The sequence below is a fragment of the Molossus molossus genome, unplaced genomic scaffold (genome assembly GCF_014108415.1).
Source record: "Molossus molossus isolate mMolMol1 unplaced genomic scaffold, mMolMol1.p scaffold_m16_p_10, whole genome shotgun sequence".
NCBI classification, from domain to species: Eukaryota; Metazoa; Chordata; class Mammalia; order Chiroptera; family Molossidae; genus Molossus; species Molossus molossus.
The window spans coordinates 9,760,008-9,786,122 of NW_023425345.1; the positions used below are offsets into that span (position 1 = coordinate 9,760,008).

The 26,115-nt window shown below is 50.8% G+C and overlaps 1 protein-coding gene across 2 annotated transcripts in view; it reads right to left on the reverse strand.

The window, feature by feature from the left end:
* Window positions 1-26,115, reverse strand: part of BTBD11 (BTB domain containing 11) — a 278,882-nt gene that overhangs the window by 48,289 nt on the left and 204,478 nt on the right. For both annotated transcript variants that reach the window (XM_036251811.1, XM_036251810.1), the window contains exon 4: window positions 20,190-20,342. In XM_036251811.1, the coding sequence (XP_036107704.1) occupies window positions 20,190-20,342 (153 nt within the window). The remainder of the gene's footprint in view (window positions 1-20,189; window positions 20,343-26,115) is intronic.

The following is a 26,115-nucleotide window of genomic DNA, read 5'->3' on the forward strand; positions in this document are numbered from 1 at the left end:
ATGGCTTTCTGCTCAATGGGACTTGTTAGAAAATTGAACTCCGCAAAAATCTTAATTCCTGCCAACGCGACTCAGAGCTCCATTTCCTAGCTCTGGAAAGTCTGAAGGACCTGCCACTGAAGACCCGCAGGTCCCCCGTGGCCTGGACACATGAGCGTGTCCTCCTGAGCACAGGACTGACTTATGCAGAAATCTATTAAGCCAGCCACCTGGGGCTTCATCAGAAGGTTGATCAACTTTGTGGTTTTCCCTTCGAGTGGCTTTCAGTGAGGCCACACAAAATTTGAGCTACTGAGGTGGTCAATTTCTCTGATTTTTCAGGGGCCCCGGCCCCAAGAGACTGGCTCAATAGCTTCCACCACATCAGGAAGGTGACTTCAGAAAGACGCTCTCCAGGAGGCCCGAGTGCAGGAGGGACAGCATGGCGTTTTCTCCCCGGACAGGGCTGCGTGGAGGCGGGCTGAGGCCTCCTGCAGATCGCTCCACACACTCCGAGTGGCAGGTGCACGCTGGTGAGGCTTCAGACACATTCGATTCCTTGATTAATTTTTAAAGCTAGCACAGCAGTTATGGGCATGATCTCTGGTTCCCAGCTCTGCCATTCAGCAGCTCTACGATCTTGGGGCAAGTTGCTTCACCTCTTTGCCGTTCAGTTTTCTCATCTGTAGAATGAGTTTAGCCATAAAACCTTCCTCCTACGGTCTTGGGTGTGGATTAAATGAGAGAATCCACGTACAGTGCTTAGAAGAGTACAGAGCTCCCAGCTCTCATGAAACTTTAGAGATGTCATTTCATAATCATTATTATAAATTACAAAGCAAGGCGCAGACTATTTGGAGAGAATATACTCTACCTGGAAGAAGCAAATACAGAGACACAGACTCAGGGACATTATAGTAAAAGCGCTTCTTAAGATCTCAAATCGACACCATATCTAACAAATTCCACCAGGACAAAGCAGTTCTTTCCCGAGTGGGGAAACCCTGGCCCTCAGAAGGGTTTTACAAGCACACCAGGTGATGTCAGCGGTTGGGGAGGGAGGGGGACGGGAGTCCCGCCAAGAAAGCAGTTTCTGGGACAGTCCAACTAGGGAGGAAGGGCGGAGCCTCCCAGGGTGCAGAGGGCCCGCCCAGCAAGGTTTCCAGCCCCTCTCTCCTCCTCCACCTGCAGAAGCCTGGCTGACCCACGGGCACTGGCAACCAGCAGCTCCCAGGACCCCTGAGCATGGACTCCAGGCAACTCAGTGGGGTGCGGGTTTGGAAGCCAGACCGCCCGGGTTCACCACTTGGCTCTGCCCTCACTACCTGGGAAACGCTATGCAGGTTCCTTCATCTCATTTTTCTTATGCGTAAAATGAAAACACTAACATTACATGTTTTACTTATTTAACAGATATTTGGTACTGACCATGTGCCAGGCATCTTACAAGCTTTTTTTTTTTTTAACAAATATTAATTTGTTTAATTCTCATGATACCCCTATGAGGAAGGTATTATTATTATTATTAATCTATTGGAAAGATAAGGAAAATGGGGCACAGAGGGGTTAATGAACTTGCTCATGGCCACACAGCTAGTAAGTAGGAGTCAGGATTTGAACCCAGGAGGCCTGGCTCCGGAGTCTGTCCCACTGACTACTCTGTACAGCCCAGCTCTCAGTGACGGGCCGGTGATTTCTGGGCTTTGGAGGGATTCCTCACACGCGACTCTGGACCTGCACCCCAGAAGTTCTAAACAGTCGCTCCTCGCCTTGAAGGGGCTGTCGTCAGTCCCACTCTCCTGGAAGGTGAGCGCGGCTCAGGCCTGAGTGTCCCATGGCAGGGCCTGTGCGCCCGCCCAGAGCAGGCGGAGCCCGAGACCAGAGTTCACATGCCTGTTTGGCTGCCTCCTTGCTACCTGGGGCAGGTGACGTAACCTCTCTTCGCCTCTGTTTGCTTCCCCATCTGTAAAACAGGGATGACAACAGCCGGACTGACTGTCTGCGATGGGGATTAAAGCAGACAATACATCTGGACCACTCAGCACAGGATGTGATAATAATTGCCCAATACATGAAATGCATGCTTATTACTACACCATTATTTTCTAATTGTAGGTCCTCTTCCCAGGGGTTTAGTCAGGCCATCTGGAAGTCCCTCCCTCCCTCCATCCTCCAACCACACAGAACGGCCAGTCCCCAGCAGGTCTTTCTTGCCCCCAAGCAGTTCTGGAGCTGGGCTCAGAGGTCCTTGCTGGGCCTGTGACAGCACAGCTGTTGCTCCCATGGCTCCTCACGTCCCTTTCTGTGTGTTCCTGTCCCTTTCTGTGTGTTCCTGTCCCTTTCTGTGTGTTCCTGTCCGTATCCATCTGGGTCTCACCCGCAGGCTGGCATCCGGGGGCAGAGCAACTTCCAAGGCCTCCCTCAGCGGCAGCAACCTGGGCTCGGCCGGGGCTGTGTGGGCAGGAGCTGCTCTGCCTGCTCACAGGGACGGTGCAGAGCTCGGCACCGCGGGCCCAGCCTGGGCTCGGCCGGGGCTGTGTGGGCAGGAGCTGCTCTGCCTGCTCACAGGGACGGTGCAGAGCCCAGCACCGCGGGCCCAGCCTGGGCTCGGCCAGGGCTGTGTGGGCAGGAGCTGCTCTGCCTGCTCACAGGGACGGTGCAGAGCCCAGCACCGCGGGCCCAGCCTGGGCTCGGCCAGGGCTGTGTGCGCAGGAGCTGCTCTGCCTGCTCACAGGGACGGTGCAGAGCCCGGCACCGCGGGCCCAGCCTGGGCTCGGCCGGGGCTGTGTGCGCAGGAGCTGCTCTGCCTGCTCACAGGGACGGTGCAGAGCCCAGCACCGCAGGCCGTGGGTCCGGCTATCACGGGGCTGACTGTGGGGGACACAGCCCCACTCTGCTGCCGGGGCCCTCACGACCCATGATTTGGTTTCCCAAGGCCAGTGGGCAGATTAGTTGCCTTGGAACAGAGTAAAGATGTTAGCAATAATCAGAGACATGGGAGTATTTACAAAGTTTCCCTAACATGCTATGGTTAATAATAATGATAATAATAATCATCATAGTAAGAATACCGGACACTTACTAGTTTTCCATGTGCTAAGCATTTCCCATGTAATAGCCCATCTCACCCTCAACATAACCCCATGCACTGGGCCCTGTTCTCATTTCACAGGGGAATAACCTGAGGCACGGAGGAATGTCACTTGCCCCAGGTCACACAGTTCATAGGTGGGGAGGTGGCATTCAATCCAGACAGTCTGACTCCTGAGCCCGTGCTCCCGTCTCGCTTCAACCTTCGTCGGAACCCCAAAAGGCAGGTTTCAGCATCCCCATTTCACAGATGAGGAAACAGAGCCCGAGAGGGGGTAAATATCTTGCCCTGTAGGGGTAGGGAACCTTTTTTCTGCCAAGGGCCATTTGGATATTTATAATATCATTTTCAGGCCTTACAAAATGATCAGTTCCACAGAACCCAACATTATCGAACGGCTGCTATGTGGCACACACTGGGGACACAGAGAGGACAATGAGATGAGATTTCTGTCCTGGAGAAGCTCGGAGGTGAAGTGCTATGACCCACTCTTTCAATGAGCACCAGCTACAGGCCGGGCACTGGGTGAGGTGCTGGGGGCCAGCAGCACACGGGCCCAACATGGACCCTCCCCTCCCAGGCTGTCATGCAGAAGGATATCGAGCAAGCTGCTTGGCTCCATAGGTGACTATGTAATTGAAAATGCAGATGCCCAGGGGAGAAAAATGAGAATTCAACACTAACTCAAAGTAGTAATTAAGGATCAAGTGGCCAGCCTCCCGTATCTCCCTGTGGGCACACCAGAGAGATTTATGAAATCCAGGAGCACACAACAATGCTGACTTCATTGATCCGGACTTAGAGACCCACTGCAGGGTGGCAGGAAAAACCACTGATGTGCAAGCATGAGCCAACACAGCACAGTCCCTTGCAGTATAAACTTTGGCAAGTTGCCCCATCTCTCTTTCTAGGCCTCCACTTTCTCATCTATAAAATGGGACAGCAGTAGCTATGTAGACCCGTACCTAGAGACTGGGATGCATGATGCTGACGTAGACTGAATTTCTAGCAGACGGGGGTCTATGTCAGCCATCTGAAATGCAGGAGAAACATTACAGGCAGTCAACACCCCTACTACCTCTTCAGGGCTGTGAAACACCCAAGCTCATCTTGGGCAAAGTCTGACTCTTTATTTTATCCTCACCGGAGGACATTTTTCCATTTTTTGTTCAGATAGAGTGGGAGGAAGAGAGAGGGGGAGGGGGATGGGGGAGAGAAAGAGAGAGAGAGAGAAACATCAACATGAGAGAGACACACTGAGCGGTTGCCACCCACATGACCCCAACCGGGGCCGGGGACAAACTGCAACCAAGGCACGTGCCCTTAGTGGGAACCGAACCCGGGTCTCTCTGGACCGCAGGCTGACGCTCTAACTGTTGGACCAAACCGGCCAGGGCCAAAGTCTGACTCTTTGGTATGCTGACTGGAGCATGGTGTTAAGGAGGGTTCTGGGGCCATGCCACCTTTGCCAGGGAGGAGGAACCCTACAACACAGGGGCCACAGAACCGTTCTGAAAGCAGCTGGTAAGGCGAGAATAGGGCCGGTGGTTTTAAGTCATGGCTGTGCCTCCCATTAGCTGTGGGACCTTGGATAAATCACATTTCCACGGACGGCCTCAGTTTCCTTATCTGTAAAATGGGGGTGTTGGGCTAGTCAAGCATGGACATTCTCCGAGTGTAGCACATGCTCTCCGGTGTTCATGTACCACTCTTTCCTATGCAATAGCTTTTCTCCCCTGCTCCACCCCAACCTTTTAGCTTCTCTGTTTTCACTCTTATTTCACACACTTTTTACTGTGACCAAGAGCGTCACCTGGGAAAGAAATGTGTGGCGATCTACCCCCCGGCACCTGCCCTCACGGCGTTTGGCTGGGCTCGTGGCTTTCCAGCTAGAGATGACATTTCCCAGAAATTAGGAAATGGGAGAAAACAGCCATTCTGATCACCTGTTGTATGTCAAACAGTGTGCAAGTGACCCTGAGTGCTTCCCTACTCAAAGTAGTTTACTGGAATAATAAGAATAGTAATATAATGGCAAACATATAGCACTTATTGTGTGCCAGGAATTACTCTAATTTTACATATATACACAAACACATACACATATAAAACCTATACATGTCTGTGAATGAGCACACACATACACATACACATTCATTCACATATATGATTTTATTTAATCTTCACTTTGACCCTAGAAAAGTTATCTAGATCTTCCAGAAGACGAAACTGCAGCACAGAGAGGCTAAGACACTTGCCCCAGGTCACACAGCCTGCACGTAGAACTGAGAGCTGCACAAGGCAGGCTGTAGCTGCAGCCCTGCTCTCACCACCCCATTCCGCTGCCTCTCTGGGCCGCCACAGCCTCCGTGATTCTATTCAGCGGCTGCCTGGGTAAGCACTCAATGCCAGGTACTGGGCTGGGCACAAATATAAATTCCCAACCACAAACTTCAAATTCAAGGCCTTCTTGCAATTGCCCCTCTGGAAAGTGCCCCATCTCTCAACCATTTCTTCTTTCTCCCCATTCCAGACGACAGGGCCAGCCACCCCCTCTGCAGGCGCATTTCCCCACGGCCCTCCTGCCCGCACGCGTGGTGCGCCCCTCGCCTCACCACCGCTCCTCTGGGTTCTGCTTTCCTGCAAGTTGAAGTCCAGAGACAAACCTCATACAGCAGCTTCTGACCCACAAAATCTCAGAGTGTTGGTGCTGAAAGGAAGCACTGAGCTCGACTCCTGACCTTAAGATCAGGAAACTGGGAGCCCGAGCAGGGGTAACCAATTACAGGGGTCACAGGTGTGCTGCGGAGCAGACGCCACGTCTTTTAGTCATTTAGCAAGTCTTTCTGTGGACACCCTTAGGCTTGTGTAGGGCAGTAATTTTCAAACAGTGATTTTGTCACCCAGGGACATTTGCCATCTGGAGACATTTTTGGTTGTCACAACGAGGGAGATGCTACTGGCATCTAACTAGTAGGTAGAGGTGAGGGATGCTGCTAAACATCCTGCAATGCACAGGGCAGCCCCCACCCCTACAAAGAATTATCCTGCCCCAATGCCAGTAGTGCTGAGGATGAGATGCCCTGGTAGAGGGTAATAACATTTTTTTTGCATCATCTTTTATATATGAAGCATTTCCCATTACAGGATTCTGTAAGCGTGACAATAAAATGGTGCCTTCAGAAATGAATTGTGAAATGGCTTATTGTGGGCCCAACTTGGATACAGGCCTCCCCCCCCCCCCCACCTCTCTCCTCAACATATTTTCCCAAGAAAGCCAAATTCCCTTACACCGGCTTTAAGTCCCCCAACTGATGTTTTTCCTTTTCTCTGGAGCATCAAAAAGATGGACGCATTGAGACGTTTGTGCTGAAGCAAGTCACACCAAAACCTCCATGCAGCTTTCTAAGAAAAAAAAAATTATACTGTTGCAGCAAATGGAATATGTAATGCTTACCAAGTTCCTAAGAGAAATGTTTGCCCCCAGATCATGCCCACTTGCTGTTTCATGCCGCTACTAGAGAACAGAAAACGGCCAGCTTATTAAACCAGCCTCGGAAAAGGTGAACAAAGGGTGATTCCACATCCTCCCCCCAGCCAATCTCTTCTGCTTTGTGAGAGATACTAAGGGGCCTGGAGCCTTTCTTCTCCTTCTAAGTAAATGCCCAGTTAGTGGCAAAACCTACTGTGTTTGCCTTCCCCTGCAACAGAATTCTGGGTCTGTTCAAATATGTGAAAAAAGATCTATAGCAAATGCAAAAGCAGCAAACACCCAGGAGAGTGATACTAGTGTGTTCACATCTGACTGTGTTGTCATGTTACTTTGAGTAGAAAACAGTGAAGCAGCATCACACATCTCTGGATTCAGCATCATGGCTTATTTTAAGAGTTGAAAATAAGGCTTATCCCTAGAAAAGGAGTCACCCTGATTTTGGCAAGCCCTTCATGTATATTCTTTTTTTGGCAGAGAGTGGTGGTTGTCCTCCAGAATCCCTTATCTCCTTTATGTATTGTGGGACCTGAATTTTAGCTGGGTACATGGCTGCCCAGATAGAGACTACATTTCCCAGATTCCTTTGAAGCTAGACATGACCATGTGACCTAGTGCTGACCAATAGGGAGCAAGGGGAAATTATGTGCTTAATCTCTGGAGCATGCCCTATCCTTCACTTTCCCTCTTCCCACTAGATGTAGTCCTGGTGGGTGGGGTCAGCCATATTGGGCCACACAGAGCAAGGTGTCCCCTAAGGGATGGCAGAGCAACAAGAGGGAAGGTGCCTGGGTCCCTGACTTGGAGTTGCCATAACAGTCCAGGACTGTTTATACCTGGAATGTTACAAGAGGGAGAATTTTAAACTCCTATCTTATCCATGCCACAGAATGTCCATTATAGCCAGTGAATCTCTATCCTAGTTCATCCATTTCACAAGTGGTTTTTAAATGGAAATCAATTCAGTGAAGCACACAGGAATCGCTAAGTATATGTTAGGTGCCGAAGAATCAAAGATGAACGCGCGCACACCATCTTGCAAAGGATTCTGGAAAGAACTGATGGTGCAATTGATAACAATTTCACAAAGAAACGTACCATTTCCTGAAGTTCACGGACACGTTATTATCCTCAAATGCATTCCCAGTAACACCAGCCCCATAACAGGTCCATACATTTTTTTCTGGGCCAAATAGTAAATATTTTAGGCTTTGAGGGCCATACAATCTCTGTCATAACTCAACTCTGCCACTGTCGTGCGAAAGTCATAAACAATACTAAACAAATGGGCATGGCTGCTTACCAGCACACCTTTCTTTACAAATGTAGGTAGCAGGCAGTTACAGTTTGCTGATCCCGGATCTGTGATAAAGGGTTTAAATACAATAACATTCTATTTGGGATTTACAAGAAACACAGGATGTTAAAAGCATAATATATATATATATATTTTTTTATCCTCACTTGAGGACATTTTTGCATTTATCTTCAGATAGAGCGGGAGGGAGAGAGGGAGGAAGAGAGAGAGAGAGAAACATCGATGTGAGAGAGACACATCGACTGGTTGCCATCTACACGACCCCAACCGAGGCCAGGGACAAACTGCAACCGAGGTACGTGCCCCTTAGCGGGAACCGAACCCTGGACTCTCTGGTACACGGGCCGATGCTCTAACTGCTGAGCCAAACTGGCCAGGGCCAAAAGCATTAATTTTTTTAAAGCCTATTTAATTTTATTTAAACTAGTGTTTCCCAAATTTATTGAACCACTTAATGCTTATTCAAATAATGCTTATTAATATCCCAGAACTGGCCGCCTGAATGTGCTGTTGCCCACAGCGGCTAAATAATGTGTACTGTGAATTAATTATTTGAGGCACACACATAAAACATAGAGTAAAACAGTGACCACCTGCATGCTCAGCACTCAACCCGGCTGAAAAAATAAAGCATTACAGGTACAAAGGCCTCTGTGCACCCTTCCTGACCCCATCATCTCTTCCACCTTCTGGAGATTACCATCTCTCCTGATTTTGACATCTATCATCCCTCTGCATGCTTTGCACTCTCTACTGCTTTTCTGAATTCCTATTACTACATGCCCTGCCTTGCATGTTGGTAAGCTTGCTATAAATGTGAGCATATTCCACAGATCCTGCCTCAACTTGCTTTTCTGGCACAATATCATGTTTCTGCATCTAGCTGTGTGATAGCATGGAGCTCGGGTGCATTTGTTTTCACTGTTACTTGGTATCCAAGTATGACCATACCATCGTTTATTTACCTAGTCACCTGCAGACAGACAGCTTCTTTCTTTTTCTTTATTTTGCTATCACAAACACTGCATCTGTGAACATCTGTGTACCTGTCTCCTTATTTCCACGTGGACGTTTTTTAGGGCAGAGGCCCGCAAAGTTTACTGGCAAGTTCACTTGAAAGAGGAGTCAGAAGCCCCTGCAGTGGGGTTGAAGAGTTCTCACGCTTCTAGATCTTTGCTTACATCTGATATCATCAGACTTTCCTTCTTTTCCCAATCTAATGGGTATGGAATGCCTACTGGGTGTGGTTCTGATGGCATTTCTAGGGTTAGAGTGAGGATGAGCCCTTTTCATATATTCCTCAGGATATTTCTCCGGTAAGTCTTCACAGGGACCTTTGCCACTGGACCATGATGGTGATGGTAAGTGGACACAGGGGGCTGATACGCATCCCCATTCCTCAGGCGAGCTCAGACTGTGGGCTGAGCCGTCGATGTCAGAACATCGATTGGCCGCCTCCTGTATGCCCCACACTGGGAATTAGACCCACAACCTGGGCATGTTCCCTGACCGGGAATCGAACCGGTAACTTCTTGGCGCGTAGGTTGACGCTCAGCCACTGAACCACACGGGCCGGGCTGTGGGCTGAGCCTTTCTGGGTGAACCTGTGGGCCTTGCTTAGAAGTTACTTGCACGTTTTCCAATGCTGATTCTTTGATGGACCACTCTTTTAGTAGAGAGAACTTGTGCTATGGAGTCAGACAGACTGGGCTCAAATCCAAGATGGGGCACATTCCCCATGAGACCCAGGTCTCCTAACCCACTCGAGCCCGGTTTCCTCAGGGGTGAAAAGGAAAATTAAGGTCCTCATACAGTCGGAGGACAACTGAATGGAGCAGACCGTGAGAAGCACCCAGGACGGTTCTGGCCACACAGGTTCTCAACTGTCCCTTTCCTGTCTCATCTTGTAAGACACGGGAGAGGGCCTGGGCTGAAGCTCCGCTGATTTCCTCTACCTCCTACCTGCCTCAGTTTCCTCCCAGGTGGAAGTGGCATTGCATTTGCATAGCTAATGTCAGACCACAACATGGAATAATCTTCAGAGCTGGACAGGACTTTGGTGATCACCCAGTCTGATGGTCCTAACCATTCAGGGGGTGATTCAGTGACCTGATGGGAGGTTAAGTTCACTTGTGATGACCACAGACTTTAAAAAAATATTGTTTTTTTCTTTATTGATTTTCTTTTAGAGAGAGAGGAAAGGAGAGGGAGAGAGAGACAGAAACATCGATGAGAGAGAACATGAATTGGCTGCCTGCTGCATGCCCCTCACTGGGGATTGGGCCCACAACCTGGGCATGTGCCCTGACCGGGAACAGAACCGGTGACCTCTTGGTGCCTGGGTCGACGCTCAACCACTGAGCCATGCCGGCCGGGCTGACCACAAACGTTTTGATGACTGGGACCCACTCCTTCACATTACCCTCAGCACCTCTGTCATGGTTTGAACCAGGAGCTTGGTACCGAGCACATGGCTTTGTAATAAGTACTGGTTGCCTGACTAATTGCTGAGGGAAGATAATGTTCATATGTAACACATTTCTAATTAGTTTGGGAAGTTTGCTGGCGGATGAGTTAATGAACACCTTGGGCGGAAATTTCACAGACTCAAGAGTGCCCCCACTTCCCCAAAACCCCCACTCCTCTGGAAGTCAGATCCCATAAGGCAAGTGACACACCCTCAGCCCACCTGTCTGAATCGAAGTCCTCATTTGGAATGCCACGAATGCCGCGTAAGATGTCCTTCTGTGTTGCTGCAAGCTCCCAGTATGTTTCTGTTTTGCTTTTAACACTTTGGAAGCTCAGAACAAGTGCCAAGTGTTGGCAAACTGTCTGTCGCCTGCAATCTGGTTTCCACCCCCAGCAGGCTGCTGGAACTGCTGCTGTGAAGGGCGCTGATGGGTCCCTCACCGCCAAGCCCGGTGGCCTCCTTTCTGTCTGCGTCTTTCCTGCTGGCGCAGCCTTGGGTTCTGGTCACCCCCCCTCCATCTTCGTTCCCTTGTTTCTGCTACCTCGCTTTCCTTGGGCTTTTCTCTGGCCTGGGACCCCTCTGCCTTCGCCTCATGGTGACACCTCTTCATCAGTCCCTCCCCTGGGCAATCTCATCCACACTCTGACTTCAAAGGCCACCTGTTTGCCAGCATTTCCCCCGAAGGCCTCTTTAGTGAAGACCTTTCTTCTGGGTCCCACACCTGAAGCTCACTTGCCTGTTCTCCATGTTGAAGCCTTTGTGCTTTTGAATTAGTCCAGGAAAAGTCTTAGTCTGTTTACTTATAGTATCACCAACATACTTAGTTAATAGTCCTTTGCATCATTCATTCATTCAACAACTATTTATTGGGTTCCAACCATGTGCCAAGCTCTGTGGTTGGCCCCATGATCAAGGAAACTTATTTCTGCCCTGGCCCTAAAGAGAAGGAAGCCAACTGTCTGAGATAAAGTCCAGGCTGCAACTCTTTCTTCTGAAATATTCTATGCCCCCTAACCTCTGCTCACGTGAGCCTGTCAGGGGCTATATTTGCTGTCTACACATGGTTTCCTTTCCTTCTGCTACTGACCCCATCTGGAGTTGCAGATGTAGCTGGTGATGGACACTCAGTTGGTCTGGACATGGTTTGGGACTCCAGCCAACGACAGTTTTGCAAATCTAACACTTCAGAGAAAATATAAAACCTGAGTCATCCACAGGAACTCTAGAGTCACTGGGATGGGGTCAGTGGTCCCACGCCCGTCAGCCCTGGTTGATTCTCTTCCACATCCCAGGGGACGGACCCACGGGCAGGGTGAGAAGAGCAGACCTCAGCCAGGCTGCGACCATATCCCCGGTGGTGTACCACCCTCTCTTCAAGATTGCTCTTCCCTCTCTCACAAGAAGCTGAGCCTATTGCTTCTGGCAACCAGGAGGAGCTGAGCTTCTTGGTGGGTGGGGCAGAGAGGCAGGGAATAAGAATGATCACTAATATACAGTGTGCATTTACTGGGAGACAATAGTGTGTCACGGTAGTAGAGGCAAGTGTGCTACCTGGTTTAGATGCTACATGGTGCTCCCTGGTTTACATACACTATTGTACTTGATCCTTCCCACACCCTCTTGAGGTGGGCATATGATTGTTCCCATTTTACAGACACAAAAACTGAGGCCCAGAGAGATGACCGACTTGCCTAAGGTCACACAGGAAATACGTGGTCATGACAGGATTTGAACCCAGGCAGTTGGGCAGTAAGGCCTGCACTCCTAACCACTGTGCTCTGCTTCATCTCTAATTAGATGGTAGGGTGAGCATTCAACTCCCTGGCAACTCTGCTTTGACAGAGAAGCCCGACACAGACCCTCTCATTTCCACGGACAACCAACTGGGACAGCATCTTGCACTCAACACTTTGTTTTGTTTTGTTGGTAACCCTTAACCGAGGACATTTTTCCAGTGATTTTTTTAGATAGAGTGGAAGGGAGGGAGGTAGAGAGAAACATTAATGTGAAAGAGACACATCAATTGGTTGCCTCTCACATGACCCCCCCACCGGGGCCAGCGATCGAACCTGCAACCCAGGTTCGTGCCCTTGACTGGGAACCGTACCTGAGACCTTTCGGTCCGAGAGCCAACATTCTAACCGCTGAGCCAAACCAGCCAGGGCAAGTCACTTTTAAACATAAAATTTGGTAAGGGGAATAGGTATTGCCATGTACGTACTACAAAATCCAACCATCAAGTAAGGCCCCATCTCTGTCTCCCAGTGGGATGGGTTGAATTATGTCCTCAAAAAAGATAAGTTGAATACGAACCCATCCCTCACCCCCATACCTGTAAATGTAACTTTATGTGGACATGAAGTCTTTGTCATTACAATCAAATTAAGATGAGGTCATTAGGCTGGGTCCCAATCCGCTGTGACCAGTGTCTTTGTAAGAAGATGGAAATGTGGACTGAGACACAGAGAGAGGGCCACGTGAAGGAGGCAGAGACTGGAGTGGTGCAGCCACAGGCCCAGGACCCTCCCCGGAGGCTTTCACGGAGTGTGGCCTGCTGACACCTTGGTTTCGAACTTCTGGCCTCCAGGACTGTAAGCGAACAAAGGTCTCCTGTTTTCAGTCACCCAGCCTGAGCTACTTGGTTAGAGCAGCCCCAGGAAACCGAGCCACCCAGTTTACCATTTCCCCTTCTCAGATTCACATCAGTTTCACATCGACTCTCCCTCAGACAGTCTAAGTACGAAGAGAAAACACGTGTGTACTTCACACACAAGGGTGACACCTGACACACCAGTCTGTGTAATCTTTCTCACTTGACAACACACCAGGGTCACGTTTAAAAATTCCCCCCAATAAATTCAATTAAAAAATGTAGCCCTGGTCGGTTTGGCTCAGCGGTTAGAGTGTCGGCCTGCGGTCCTGAGAGACCCGGGTTCGGTTCCCGCTAAGGGCGCGTACCTCGGTTGCAGTTTGTCCCCGGCCCTGGTCGGTCGTGCGGGTGGCAGCCACTCGATGTGTTCCTGAACACATCGATGTTTCTCTCTCTCTCTCTGTTCCTCTCTCTCCCTCCCACTCTACCTGAACAAAAAAATGGGAAAATGTCCTCGGGTGAGGATAAAAAAAAAAAAATGTGGTAAAAAATACTCAGTGTCCCCAAACCTAAACATATGTACACACCATGATTATATGTACCCACAAAACACTGACTCCCCATGTCCTCTCCTCCCAGCCCTCCCTCACCCCCTACATTCGCCACCAAGTCCTGCGGCTCCAACCTTCTCCGTTTCTCTAGCGTCCTCCCCACCTCTGTCCCCACTGCTTCTGCCTTGGCCAGCTGTCCTCATCTCGCACCCGGATTCCCGCAGCAGCTTCTCGAGTCCAGGCCCTGTCCCGGCCCATTCCTGTGCCACACCCGCCCCCCTTTCTAAAATACAAATCTGACGTCAATTCCCTGCTTAGCAATCCGTGAGGGCTCCTGCCCCCTGCAGGACACAGTGGAGATTCTTTGGTTTGGCAGGAGAGACCCTGCAGGGCTGCTTCGGCACCAGGGCCTGGCCCCCGCACTCGGAGCTGTGGTGGTTGAACTCCATGCTCTCGGTTTGAAATCCTTTTGTTTCCTCCAACACATTCCCACCTTGAGGCCTTTGCAGAGGTGGTTCCCTCTGTGTGGACGTATTTTTCGAATGCCCTCGCTCTTCCTCTCCTCTGTTCACCTTCTCTACCCGATAAACCTGTTCATTCTTCAGGATTCAGAGCGAACGTACCCTTGCAGTTCTAGCTCTCCCACACCTAGATCTTTACTGCCTCATACTGGAGCATTTACCAGATTTTTTCTGTAATTACTTCAACCCCCTCTGCCTGCCCTTCCCGCCAGTCTAACTCATAGTAGGTCAGTCACACAGTAGGCGCTTCGAACGAGCCTGCAGAGGGTGGGGCCACCTCACCAGCTGGGCTTCTGGAGCAGGCTCCGTGGCCTGTCCCTGACACTGTTAGGGGAGGACAGCCGAGCCCCGAGTGACTCTCCTGGGATCAGGGAGAGGGCATTTTCTTGTCTTCCAGGAGGCGCTAATGCATTGACATCAGGGCGAGTGGCAGGCTGCAGTTCCAGTGGGGTCACCGTGGGGCCTGCGGCGTGGCCCCCATGTCTGCTGGAGGCGAAGAAGGGGCTGGCGTCCACGTGCACAGCTACAGCAGTGCAGCCCGCGAGGCCGTGGGGAGCTGGGGGGCTGTCCAGAGCCAGGCGAGGACAAGGGCACTCAAGGGGGAGAGAGAGGACAGTGGTTGGACTCTGAGCGCCTGGGAGCCCGCCCAGGCCCAGGCCCAGGCCCTCTGCCTCTGCGGGTGGCCTTCTGCGGGAGAGGGGCAGGCCCAGGTCCGAACGCAGGGGTCGAGGTGGACGGACAGAGGGAAATGGCTGGCCGGGATGTGGCTCAAAACCTCCCCCTCCAGTCTCTTCCACGACCTCCAGCCAGGACACCACGTGTGCCTCCAAAGCAGGAGTGTGACGCTGTCCCTTCCCCGTCCAGGTCCTGCTGTGCTCTCTGAACATCCATCGCCGTGTCCCTCCCTCCTCACTGTTCTCTACCCGGACGCTGTCCTGACTCTCCTTGTAGAATTCATATGCTGGAGATTACCGTGCTCATTTGTTCATGTTGTTTATTGTCGGCATCTCCCCAGAGGGCCTCTGCCAGCTTCGAGCCCAGAACGAGACCTGGCTCCGTCTCCATGAGGCAAGGGATGGATGCAGAGCGTCTCGCCTCTGACACCAAGGGCTGGAATTCCCTTCATCCGGGCGACCCTCTTCTTAAAGGGCCACAGATGTTTAGAGCAGTGATGTTCAACCTTTTTCACCCCACGGCACACGTAAACTAGTTACTAACATTCTGCAGCACACCAAACAGATATATTTTTTTGCCAGTCTGACAAAAAAAAACACAATAGGTATAATTTTGATTCATTCACAATGGACGGCTATTGTTGTGTTGGTATTATCATTTTGTTATTTGACAATCTAAGGAAAAAGACGTCAGTGCCCCTGACTGAACAGTCAGGTATTGCATGTTTTAAAAATTCTTGTGGAGCACCAGTTGAGAATTGCTGGTTTATAGGAACAAGGGCCAGCAGCCCAACAGCCCAAGGCTTGTCTCCTAGGTGACTTGACAGCCACCAGACACTGTGGTCCTTTGGGCAGCATGTGGTCTTTCCTGACTTGGTATCCTTGTGCCCCACACAGGGCCTGGTGGGTCATTCTTTGCACCCCATACATACTTGGTGAATGAACCCAAAATTTCTGCTGTCTTTATAGGACTATGTAAGAGAAGCCACAACCTTTACCTTAGAATCCAGTTTGACCCATCACTGGACAGAGAGCAAAACCTACTAACTTCAAAAGGTGCCCAGGAGACCTGAGAAGGGTTAGAAGTGGCAGATCAAACAGTGATACAATTCATTAGATTCACACATGGCCCCTACACCGAGGTTCCCATGAAGCAGGTATCACCCCCATCTTTACGGGGATGAAGCTAGCCCTGTGTGATGGGTGGAGTAACTTGCCCAAAGTCTAGAAAGCAGTAGATCCAGCTGACAGCATCTAGTATGAGGTTTGGTCCTTAGTAGGTGCTCAATAAATATAGCAAAAGAGTGAGGGAAAGAACGTAGTGATCCAGGTCTCCTGAGTCCCATCCTGATACTCTTTGTACCTTACCACCCCCAAACTTATCCATACTAGGACAACTCAAAATCTGGTTTGAATTTAAGAAACACCTGCAAAAAGATTAACCACTTCCTGGAGGGAGCTCATGGTTCTAACAACCCCCAAATCCTGCTAGTAGGTACCATTTATCAGCTAATACAGGATCTTATCTATATGGGAATCCCTCTTACTGCTATTATTTTAACACAGATTCACTTTGGAGCAAAAAACTGCCTCTTACAAATATGAGAAAAACAACAGTATTTACTCTTTGTATTTCTAAAATGTTTCAAAACCAATTAATTTTTTAAAAAAAGTACAAATCCCGCCAAAGTGTATTACTTGTTCTTTCTCTTATTCTACTGTCCCCTTCCCTACCTTTCAGAGGACAAGGGGCAAAAAAAAAAAAAAGCCCAATTTCCCGGGTTTAGACTATTTGATACTTTAATTAAGGAAGACTAAATAGGCCATCCCTCACAAACTGCCACTGCATCAAATGGTATTCCTTTTGAATAAACCCGATCACCCTGGTGAGGCCTTACTGTGGCCAATAAAGACCAAAGCCGAAACCGCGCAGCGTTTGACCCAGGTCACTCTGAAAATCAGTGGCAGCACTAGCAGCAGGCCTGGGAATCCTCGACTCTGGTCGCTCTGTCCCGGCTGGTGTCCACGCTGCTTCCCACCGGGAAACCTCCGCCAGCTGGTAGGTAATTATACGCGCTAACCATCACTGGTACTCTAGCTGCCAACACCAGGTTCCAAGTTCCTGCTTTTGTTAGACTGCCAAACTACCCCACTTTTCTACAGCTGTTTATTTAGAAAGAGGAGCTCAGCTCGGACCGACTCAGAACGAGGAGCCAGTCTGGCAACTGCACAGAAGTGGAATGTCTGGGAGAGTAGAGACAAGCAGACTGTTCTTACACCCACTCGCCAAGACCTCCATTCCAGACCTCATCTGCCTCACCGTAGCTGTGTGGCCTTGGACAAGTTCCACAACCTCAGTTAGCCTCAGCTTTCCTGTCTGTAAAATGGGATAATACCATGAAGATGGATAGTGCAAGGTATGGAGTAAGAAGGATATCTGAATGTACAAAACTTCCTTGATCTTGTTACCTGCACATTGGAGACAGTAATTCCTACTTCACATCACAATAAGTGAGACTGTGAAATATATGTACAGATGTATCTATATGTTGCCTAGACTGAAAACAGAGGCACTCTTTTAAAGAACTCATTCAGCCAGGCCGGTGTGGCTCAGTGGATTGAACTGAGAGGTCCTGGTTCCATTCCTGGTTCAATTCCAAGTGGGGTTACAGGCTCGATCCCCAGTAGGGGGCATATAGGAGGCAGCTCATCGATGTGTCTCTCTCACATCAATGTTTCTATTTCTCTCTCCCTTCTTCTCTCTCTCTAAAAAAATCAATAGAAACATATTTATCCTTTCATGTACTGAATTTAGTTTAGTTAATGGAACTTGTAATGAAATGCTACATTTTAGTTTTCTCTTTGAAAATGATTTTCAAACTTGAAGATTAAACTGGAACAATCAATTATTATATTTTCTACACACAAATGAGTCACCAATTGAGAGCTAAATGACCAAAAATGGCTGAGAAACTCCCGTGGAACTGACTTCCTCTGTTTCCCTGCTCTGAGCGTGCGCACTGGGGCCTGCCAGGAGGTCACACTCAAACCCAAACACTGGCTGAGGCTCCGACTGGACAATGTGGAAATTGAACTCCTTGGCATGGCTGTCAGAATGACATGCTCTTGGTCACTAGACCATGCAGCGAAAGCTCCGTGCTGGGGGATGGGCACAGAGATGAACACTGGCCCTTCCAGCTCATATGCAGCCTGAGGAATTATGATAAGGATTAGAAGCATCTGGAAGAGGGTTATCAGCATCCTCCAAGAGGGCCCCGTCCACGTCTAGGAGAGGACCAGAAAGATGGGTTATACCTCTGATGTCTGGCTTTGAAATATAGCTCCTAACTGTCATTTAATATCTGTGTGATGTTGGGAGTCACCTAAGCTTGCTGGGCCTTAATTTCTTCCTCTGTAAAATGGAAACTCTACTTTCTTGGGTAACAACAGTGTTGAGGAGGCTCACATGAGAAAGTGTGGAAAGTCTTTAAGAATATAAAGCAACATGTAGGTATGAGCCTCCATTACTGCGTCAGGGACGTAGACTTGAGGCAGTGCTAGCAACCAAGACCCGGTGAGCACTTTCCTCCCTTCAGGCATTGTCTGTGTAGGTGCTTCACGTTCATGACCCTGCTCTGTGCTTGCACCAAACTCTGAGGGGAGCTGCTGTTATGGTGTCCATGTCTCAGGTGGGGAAACTAAGGTCAAGAGAGGTTCACTAGCATGGCCAAGGTTGCACAGCTAATTAGCCATCGTGGTGGGATTTGGACCCAGGCAATGGGACTCTGGAGTCCAGGCTCTTAACCTTTAAGCCGTGGCGTCTCCTGAGAGTATGAAAAACGAGGAGTACTTTGTCAGCAAGCGTTAAGGAAACATCTTACATCCCTGCCACCCAGCAGCCCAGGCTTGCTGCAAGAAGGGCGGCTGGAGTCTCAAGGTCATCCCAGGATGGACTGGGGCAGGGAGCGAGGGTGCTGGCAGTGAGCTGGCAGGCTGAATGCTACACCCAGAAAACAGGAGGCAGGAGAGCCAGGTGGGCAGAGGATGGGCTCCAGATCATGAGCCACTAGGATCTCATCCCTGGCACTTCCACTTACCAGATGCCCCCCCAACAGATTCCTAATCTGCAAAGTGGGAAGATGATGCTAACCTCAGGAGGCTGCTTCAGAGACTGAAGGAGACAGGTAATGAATATGAATCTCATTACAATGGATAAATTCACATAGTAGGTGCTCAATAAATGGCTGCTTCCTAGCCTTTCCCTGAGACCTGCTGTTACTCTAGGTGACGAGGTGTAAGGTATGGTGGCACAGCCAGAAGCTGCCTACACAGAAACCTGAGCACAGTACAACTCCGTGGTTACAACTATGAGCCCGGCAGTCTGGGCTGCCTAAACTCATATCCTGGCTCACTACTGACTAGTCCTGTGACCTTGGGTGTGTTCCTTAACCTACCTGTGCTGAGTTTCCTAGTCTGTAAAGTAGGCATAATGGTGCGCAGCTTGCAGGGCCTGGGGACTAGTAGATATTAATTAATCCGTGTAAAGCACTTAGAACAGTGCCCAGCACACGGTGAGCATTCAGTAAATGCTGGTAGTGATGACTTGGATCAGCAGCCCACATGTTCTTGGGCTGAGGGGGTATATGTTTCATACTGTAAACCCCCTGTATCCTTGCAGACCCAATCACATCCTGGAAGGGTAGAAACCTCTACAGCCTGGCCACACGATTGGGCCAGATGAACTTTAGAAGAGGGGTCGTTTCTCATTGGATGGGCAGTGGGGATTTGAACACGGTGACAAGGACCACCTGGCAAACAGCACTGAGAACCAGGAAAGTGCACCTCCCTCCCCCTGGAGTTTCTGTGCTTTTTGCATTTGGAGCCAGGTTTTGACTCAGCTGAGTGAGTTGTTGTTTTATTTCTTTTGCTTTGGACAAAGATGAGGCCCCGTAAGTAATTCCCACGCAGATGGAGGGGAGACCTGGATACAGGTCTGATAAATAGAGAGTCACTCCATTTCCATGCAGGTGAAAAAGCAGAGGTGCGCTCTTACCCAGCTAGAAACTGTACTCTGCCAGATTTTGTCAGAAAACTATAGAAAAAAAGAAAACTATAGGGAGCCCATAATTTACTTCTTGTGGAGAAAGAGAGGGGGGGGCGGGGGGGGGCGGGGGGAGCCGCAGGGAGAGAGGGAGAGAGAAGTGGAAGAATATGGAGAGAATTAAGGCGCACAGTATCTTGTAATCGAAGAATCAGAGGTTCCCACAAAGCCTTGCTGCTGTCCTCCTCCATCCCTGGAACTCCAGGGACCCGCGCATCGTCGATCCCACTCTGCCATTCAAACCAGCGGAGCCTCAGTCTCGGGAGACCACCTGCCCGCCCGAGCAAGCGCCCTGAGCAAGCGCCCCGCAGGACCCCGACCGGAGCGGATGCAGAGTCCGCCGGGGCACCGTCCCCCCGGGGTGGGAAGGGCGCCCCCTCCCTGCGCCCGGCCGCCCGCCCTACCTGAGCTGGCGCGGCTCGCAGTCCACGCCGGGCAGCAGCAGCCGGGCCGCCTGGCGGACGTCGTCGCTGTCCATGGAGAAGCTGCGGCGGTGGCCGGCGTGCGCCACGGCCACCCGGATCCACTCCATCAGCGGGGGCAGCACGAGGAAGGGCCTGCAGTGGGGGAGGGACGGAGAAGTGTGAGGGCGCAGGGCAGCGGGGCCACCGGCAGCCCCACCCCCTGCCCCCACCTCCCACCCTGCCCCCTCTCCGCTTTCCGGAGGCCCTGCCTCTGAAATCTGGGGTAGTGGGCGAGCCTCTGGAGACATCCCGACCGCTCTGGGGACTTCGGGGCAGGCTCTCCTGAGTCTTGGGGCCTCAGTTTCCGCATCTGCGAACCAGGATAAAGTGACTGACAGGAAGAGATGGGACGGCTCTGTGAGAGTTATCTCCCTCAGAGATCATGTGAACATCAAGGAGATGACTCACTTAAAGCACCAAGCACAGGGTCTGGTGCTCAGAAGAACCCCCTCCCCCGCCCCCCAATGCCCGAGGTTATTGGTACTTGGGGCTCCCCATTCTGGGCCCAGTGGTAAGGTGTCCTGCAGCTGTCCCTTCCCATCCCCAGCCGGCTCCCTGTCATCCCTCGGTGCTCTCCCAGGCCTCGGCTCTGCCCAAGCCCCAGGCTGCCAACAGGCGTTAGCACCTGAGAAAGGCCTGCAGAGTCAAGTCAGCAGGCAGCGGCCAGCAAACGGAGGGCCCCGGGTGGGGGCTGGAGGAGGCTTGGCCACACACACCTCAAGCTCTGGGAGCCTGGGTTCCTAAGCAGAGCACAGCAGGGCGGCCAGCTTATTGCAGGAATTCACTGGGGCAATGCCTGTGGCTGAACCATAATGTTCTAAGTGCAATACCTTCGTGCCGTTTCTTCCACTGATGACTATAAACTCTGTCCTCAAGGAGGGCTGGGGGAGCGGGGGAAGGGGGCACGCCGGGGGAGCTTTAGAAAAATACTGATACCTGAGTCCTGTGGCAAGGACTCTTGATTTTTTGTTTTGATCCTCACCTGAAGATGTGTTTATTGACTTGAGAGAGAGAGAGAGAAATATCAATGGGTTGCCTCCTGTACACACCCCTACCGTGGATCAAACCTGAAACCTAGGTATGTGCCCTGGCTGAGAATGGAACCCACAACTTTCTGGTGTACAGGAGGACACTCCGACCCACTGAGCAACCCGGCCAGGGTGGGACTCTGATTTGATTGGTAGTTTTGAGAACCTCCCCCATGTGGATTGAATGCACACCCCGATTATCTGGAGGGCTTGTTAAAATGAAGACTGCTGGGCCCACCCCTGGAGTGCTGGATTCAGCAGGGCAGGGGAGATGGCCAAAAATGTGCCTTTCTAACAAGTTCCTGGGGGATGCTGATGCTGCTGGGCTGGGGGCCACACTCAAAGAACTCTGCTCTTTGAGGCTTGGTAATCACCTGGGGAGTATATGTGTGTGTGTTAAAATGCACATTGCTGGCCTTCTCTCCAGAAATGTTAATTGCATCGCGTCCAGGAATATAATTAATAAGCAGCCTCTATGATACTGATTTAGGCGGACCAAGGACCACACTTTGAGAAAAACACTGTGTAGATCAAGAAGGTATCTTACCACTCAGCAGGGATGGGACAGGGGTGAGGCAAGTGGGGTGCCGAGGGTGCAAACTTGAAGGCGGCTAGATCGTGCAAATATGTTCTAGGTGCTTCTCTGGCCTCATCCTAGCCCTGGTGCTGGCACTCCGTTCAGCACGGTTGCCATGGAAATGAGAGGGCGGTAAACAGAAGGGGTACAAGGCAGCAAACCCCTCACTGCATGCAGGCGTCATGAACAGCCCACTAAGTTTTGGTGGCAGGTTCCAGTTTTCCTAGAGTCCAGGCCTATGTACATTCATCCCAGTTAATCCCATTTATGATCTCATCTAAATGCTTAGGACCAAACTATGAGCTAGTTATGGTTATGCCTATTTTCTAGATTAGGAGAACACAGTTTACTGAGGTTAAGTGGCATGCCCTGGATTAGAGGGTCAGCAAGTGAGAGAGAGCTGGGAGTCAGACCCAAGTCATTTGACTACACAGCCCATGTGTCATAACCCCATGTGACACCAACATTCTTTTGTCCAACTTCCCAGCACATACCGTTACCCAGCATCCACCTGTGACCCCAGGGGGCTGATCTGACCATGGACCCTTGACGGCATGCCATGTTCAGTCCTGCTCAGCAGCTCAGATCCCCGCCTGAAAGGCCTCCAGCCCTGTCAAAATTTACACTCTGCTTAACCTTCACCCCACGATTCAAATCCCAGCTCTCCCGCAACATTCCTCCTGCTGAGTCAGTCCACTGCACCTGGTCGACCCCACTGCACTGGCCTGACCCGATGGCCTTGCAGATGCCCCGTTAGAATGCCAACTCCATCGGGCAGGGACCTGGGACGGCTTGGTTCACTGATCCAGCCCTAGCCCCAGGGCAGTGCCTGGCAAGCTGTGAACACTTAATAAATATCTGTTCATGAACCAGATTAAGATTTACCCATTTTTGACTGGGTGATACGGATAAAAATCGAGTTTCTGGACCCAGGGGCCTGTAGGGCAGGTTCCTAGGTTGTTTCTGCCTGAATCAGCTGCGGCTTAGGTTGTCACCCGCATTCCCTCAGTCTCTCCATCACCTAAACTGAATCAGGCACTCAGTAAACACACTCTGACTTAGAACTGAATTGGAGGCTACTGTCTCAGGAGAGCAGGACTTATTTTTGACACCATGTCTCCATCACTGCTGAAACCAGCCCCCAGTGCTCAGAGAACCCCTGGTTGTTTTGCAGAGGCAGGGCCCCCCGGCCCCCTGCCTTTCCTTTGCTGGGGGTCCCTGAAGCACAGCCTACAACTTCCAGTCCCTGGGGCTGCGACTCCATCACAGACTGCCCTTGGCTGCCGACTTCCTGCGCCTTCAAAACAACGCCTTGACCAAGACAGCTGGCGAGCCCCGGAAAAAGGAACCCGGCCCCCCAGGATTCCAGCCTCCTCTCGCCTTTCAGCATTGACTTCTTTTCGTCACTCTGACCTCAGTCGTTTAAGCTCATGAATTCTTTGCCAGCAACTCATTTAAAAATCTTCTTACCCTGTCTACTCAGAGGGGAGGATACATTGTATGACTTGCGATGTTTCTTTTGGAGAAGTTGGAGATGGGAACGAATTTGAGGGCTTGGAGCTGAAGGTAAAGATGCTGAGGGGAAAGGACTGCCTTCTCCTTGCAGATAGTTATTTATTTATTTATTTATTTATTTATTTATTTATTTATTTATCTTCACCTGAGGACACTTTTGCATCTATCCTCAGATAGAGTGGGAGGGAGAGAGGGAGGAAGAGAGAGAGAGAAACATCGATGTGAGAGAGACACATCGACTGGTTGCCACCCACATGACTCCAACAGGGGCCGGGGACGAACTGCAGCTGAGGTATGTGCCCTTAGTGGGAACCGAACCTGGGACTCTCTGGTCCCCGGGGCCAAACCGGCCAGGGCTTCTTGCAGAGTTTTAAAGAGAACACTGCTCCACTGGCTACAGACTTTGTTCTGAAGTTGTTCTAGGCTAGAGGAAGGAGCTCATGGCTTAATGAAACAGTTCTTTAGGCTGTTTTCACATCAGAATCATGAGGGTGTGCTGGGGAAAACTGCCAAGGCCCTGGTTTCACCCCTAGAGCTTTGGTTCAACAGGTCCGGGGCCTGGGCATCTGCATTCTAAATAAGCTGCTCTGGGAATTCTGGAGCAAGCCAGGTTTGATAACCGATGACCAGGTGGCCTGGGATGAACTGAAGGGGACACGTTCAACTCAAACAGGACAGTGGCCACTGAAATCTTGGCTGCGGAGTTCGAAGAGAAGGTCCGTGGGGTGAGACCAGAGGCCCCAGAGGGAAGAAAAAGCCCAGGGTCAAGAGAACAAGTGAGCTCGGGAAGGTTGTTGGGCCCAGATTCAAACAGGACACTGAGGACATGGACAGTGGGGCCTTCCTGAAACACGAGGACGGAGCTGGTGACGATGCTGACCGTCTTTGGTTGGGACAGGCTGGATGCTAAAGAGCATGCATGACGTGCGGGATGTGTGGTTTGGGATGCTGCAGAACTGAGTCCCCTGGACTCGCACGAGGACTCCGGCTCTGGCCTGTACCGTTTGTCTCAGTTACTTCATCTGTAAAGTGGGTGGATTTGGATCAGGTGGTCTATTTCAGGGGTCGGCAGCTTTCTGTCAAAGGCCAGACAGTCAGTATGTTGGGATTATGGGCCATACTGTCTCCCCTACAACGACTCAGCTCCGCCGCTGTAGTGAGAACGCTGCCGCAGAAAATACACCAATGAATGAACTTGGCTGTGTTCCAGGAAAACTTTATCCACAAGATCAGATGGTGGGTCATGGCTGGCTGACCCTGGGTGCATTTGGTTCCTTCCTATTCAAAATTCTTTTGAAATAGCCAGCCGCCCGGGGGCTTAGGAAGCATCTAATGTATGGGATAGGAAGATGGGAAGAAGCAAATGAAGGTGCTAGTGATGGGAACAAAAAGTTAGCAGTTTTACAAGGAGACAGGTAGGAAACACATAAACCAACAAGTAACATAGCAATTACACATTGTGACCGGTGCTTAGGGGCTGGGGTAGACAATGAACAGGGTGGAAGTGGGACGGCCTCTCTGAGAAGGTGACAAAACTTCTGAGATGTGAAGGAATCTGCCATATGTGAATGTGTGTGTAGAAGGATGGGTGTTCCAGGCAGCAGTAACAGACTGTGCAAAGGCCCTGGGGCAGAAAAGGCCTTTACATCTCACCAGGGACTTTCATATGCATCATATCCTATTCATCCCTCCAGGGCAGATGGGGTGGCGAGAATATGTGTGAGGAAGGACCACTGTGGCAGGCTGAGTAGTGGCCCCCCAGACATCAGGTCCTATTCCCTGGAACCTGTGACTGTTGATGGCAAAAAAGAGACTCTGCAGGTATGATTCAGTTAAGGATCTTGAGAAGGAAAGGTTATCCTGGAGTATCCAGGTGGGCCCTAATGCTACCACAAGGAGATTTGACATGGATGACATTGAAGCAAGATGTCCTGACGCTAGCTTTGGAGACGGAGGAAGGGGCCACAGGCCAAGGGAAGAAGGAAGGTAGCTCGAGCCGCTGGAAGAGGCAAGGCAATGGACTCTTGCCTCAGAGCGGCCAAAAGGAAACAGCCCTGCTGACACCTTCCCTCAGGGCCGCTGACACTGACCTCCAGGACTGCAAGAGAACTAATCTGTGTTGTTTAAACCCACCCAGTTTGTGGTGATGTGTCACAGCCGCCGCAGGAAGGTAATGGGATCACGAAGCCAGAGTAACGATAAGGTCATGGCAGGGAGGCTGGAGAGACGGTGGTAAGGATCATGGACCAGGCCTGAAAGCTCGGAGTGAGGGCATCCTCTGGAACTCGGCTCAGACAGCTAAACGGCCTCATTCCTTCGGTCAGAGACAACACCTGTCGATATGGGCTGAACTGTATCCCCCACCTCTAAGTCTGTAGCAGAAGCCCTAACGCCCAGTACCTCAGAGCGGAACTCTATTAAAACAAGGCCATTAGAGTGGGACCTAATTCAGTGTGACCGGTGTCCTTATAAGAAAAGGAGAGCCCTGGCCGGTTTGGCTCAGCGGTTAGAGTGTCGGCCTGCAGTCCTGAGAGACCCAGGTTCGGTTCCCGCTAAGGGCATGTACCTCGGTTGCAGTTTGTCCCCGGCCCTGGTCGGTCGTGCGGGTGGCAGCCACTCGATGTGTCCCTTTCACGTCGATGTCTCTCTCTCTCTCTCTGTTCCTCTCTCTCCCTCCCATTCTACCTGAACCAAAAATGGAAAAATGTCCTCGGGTGAGGATAAAAAAAAAAGGAGATTAGGACAC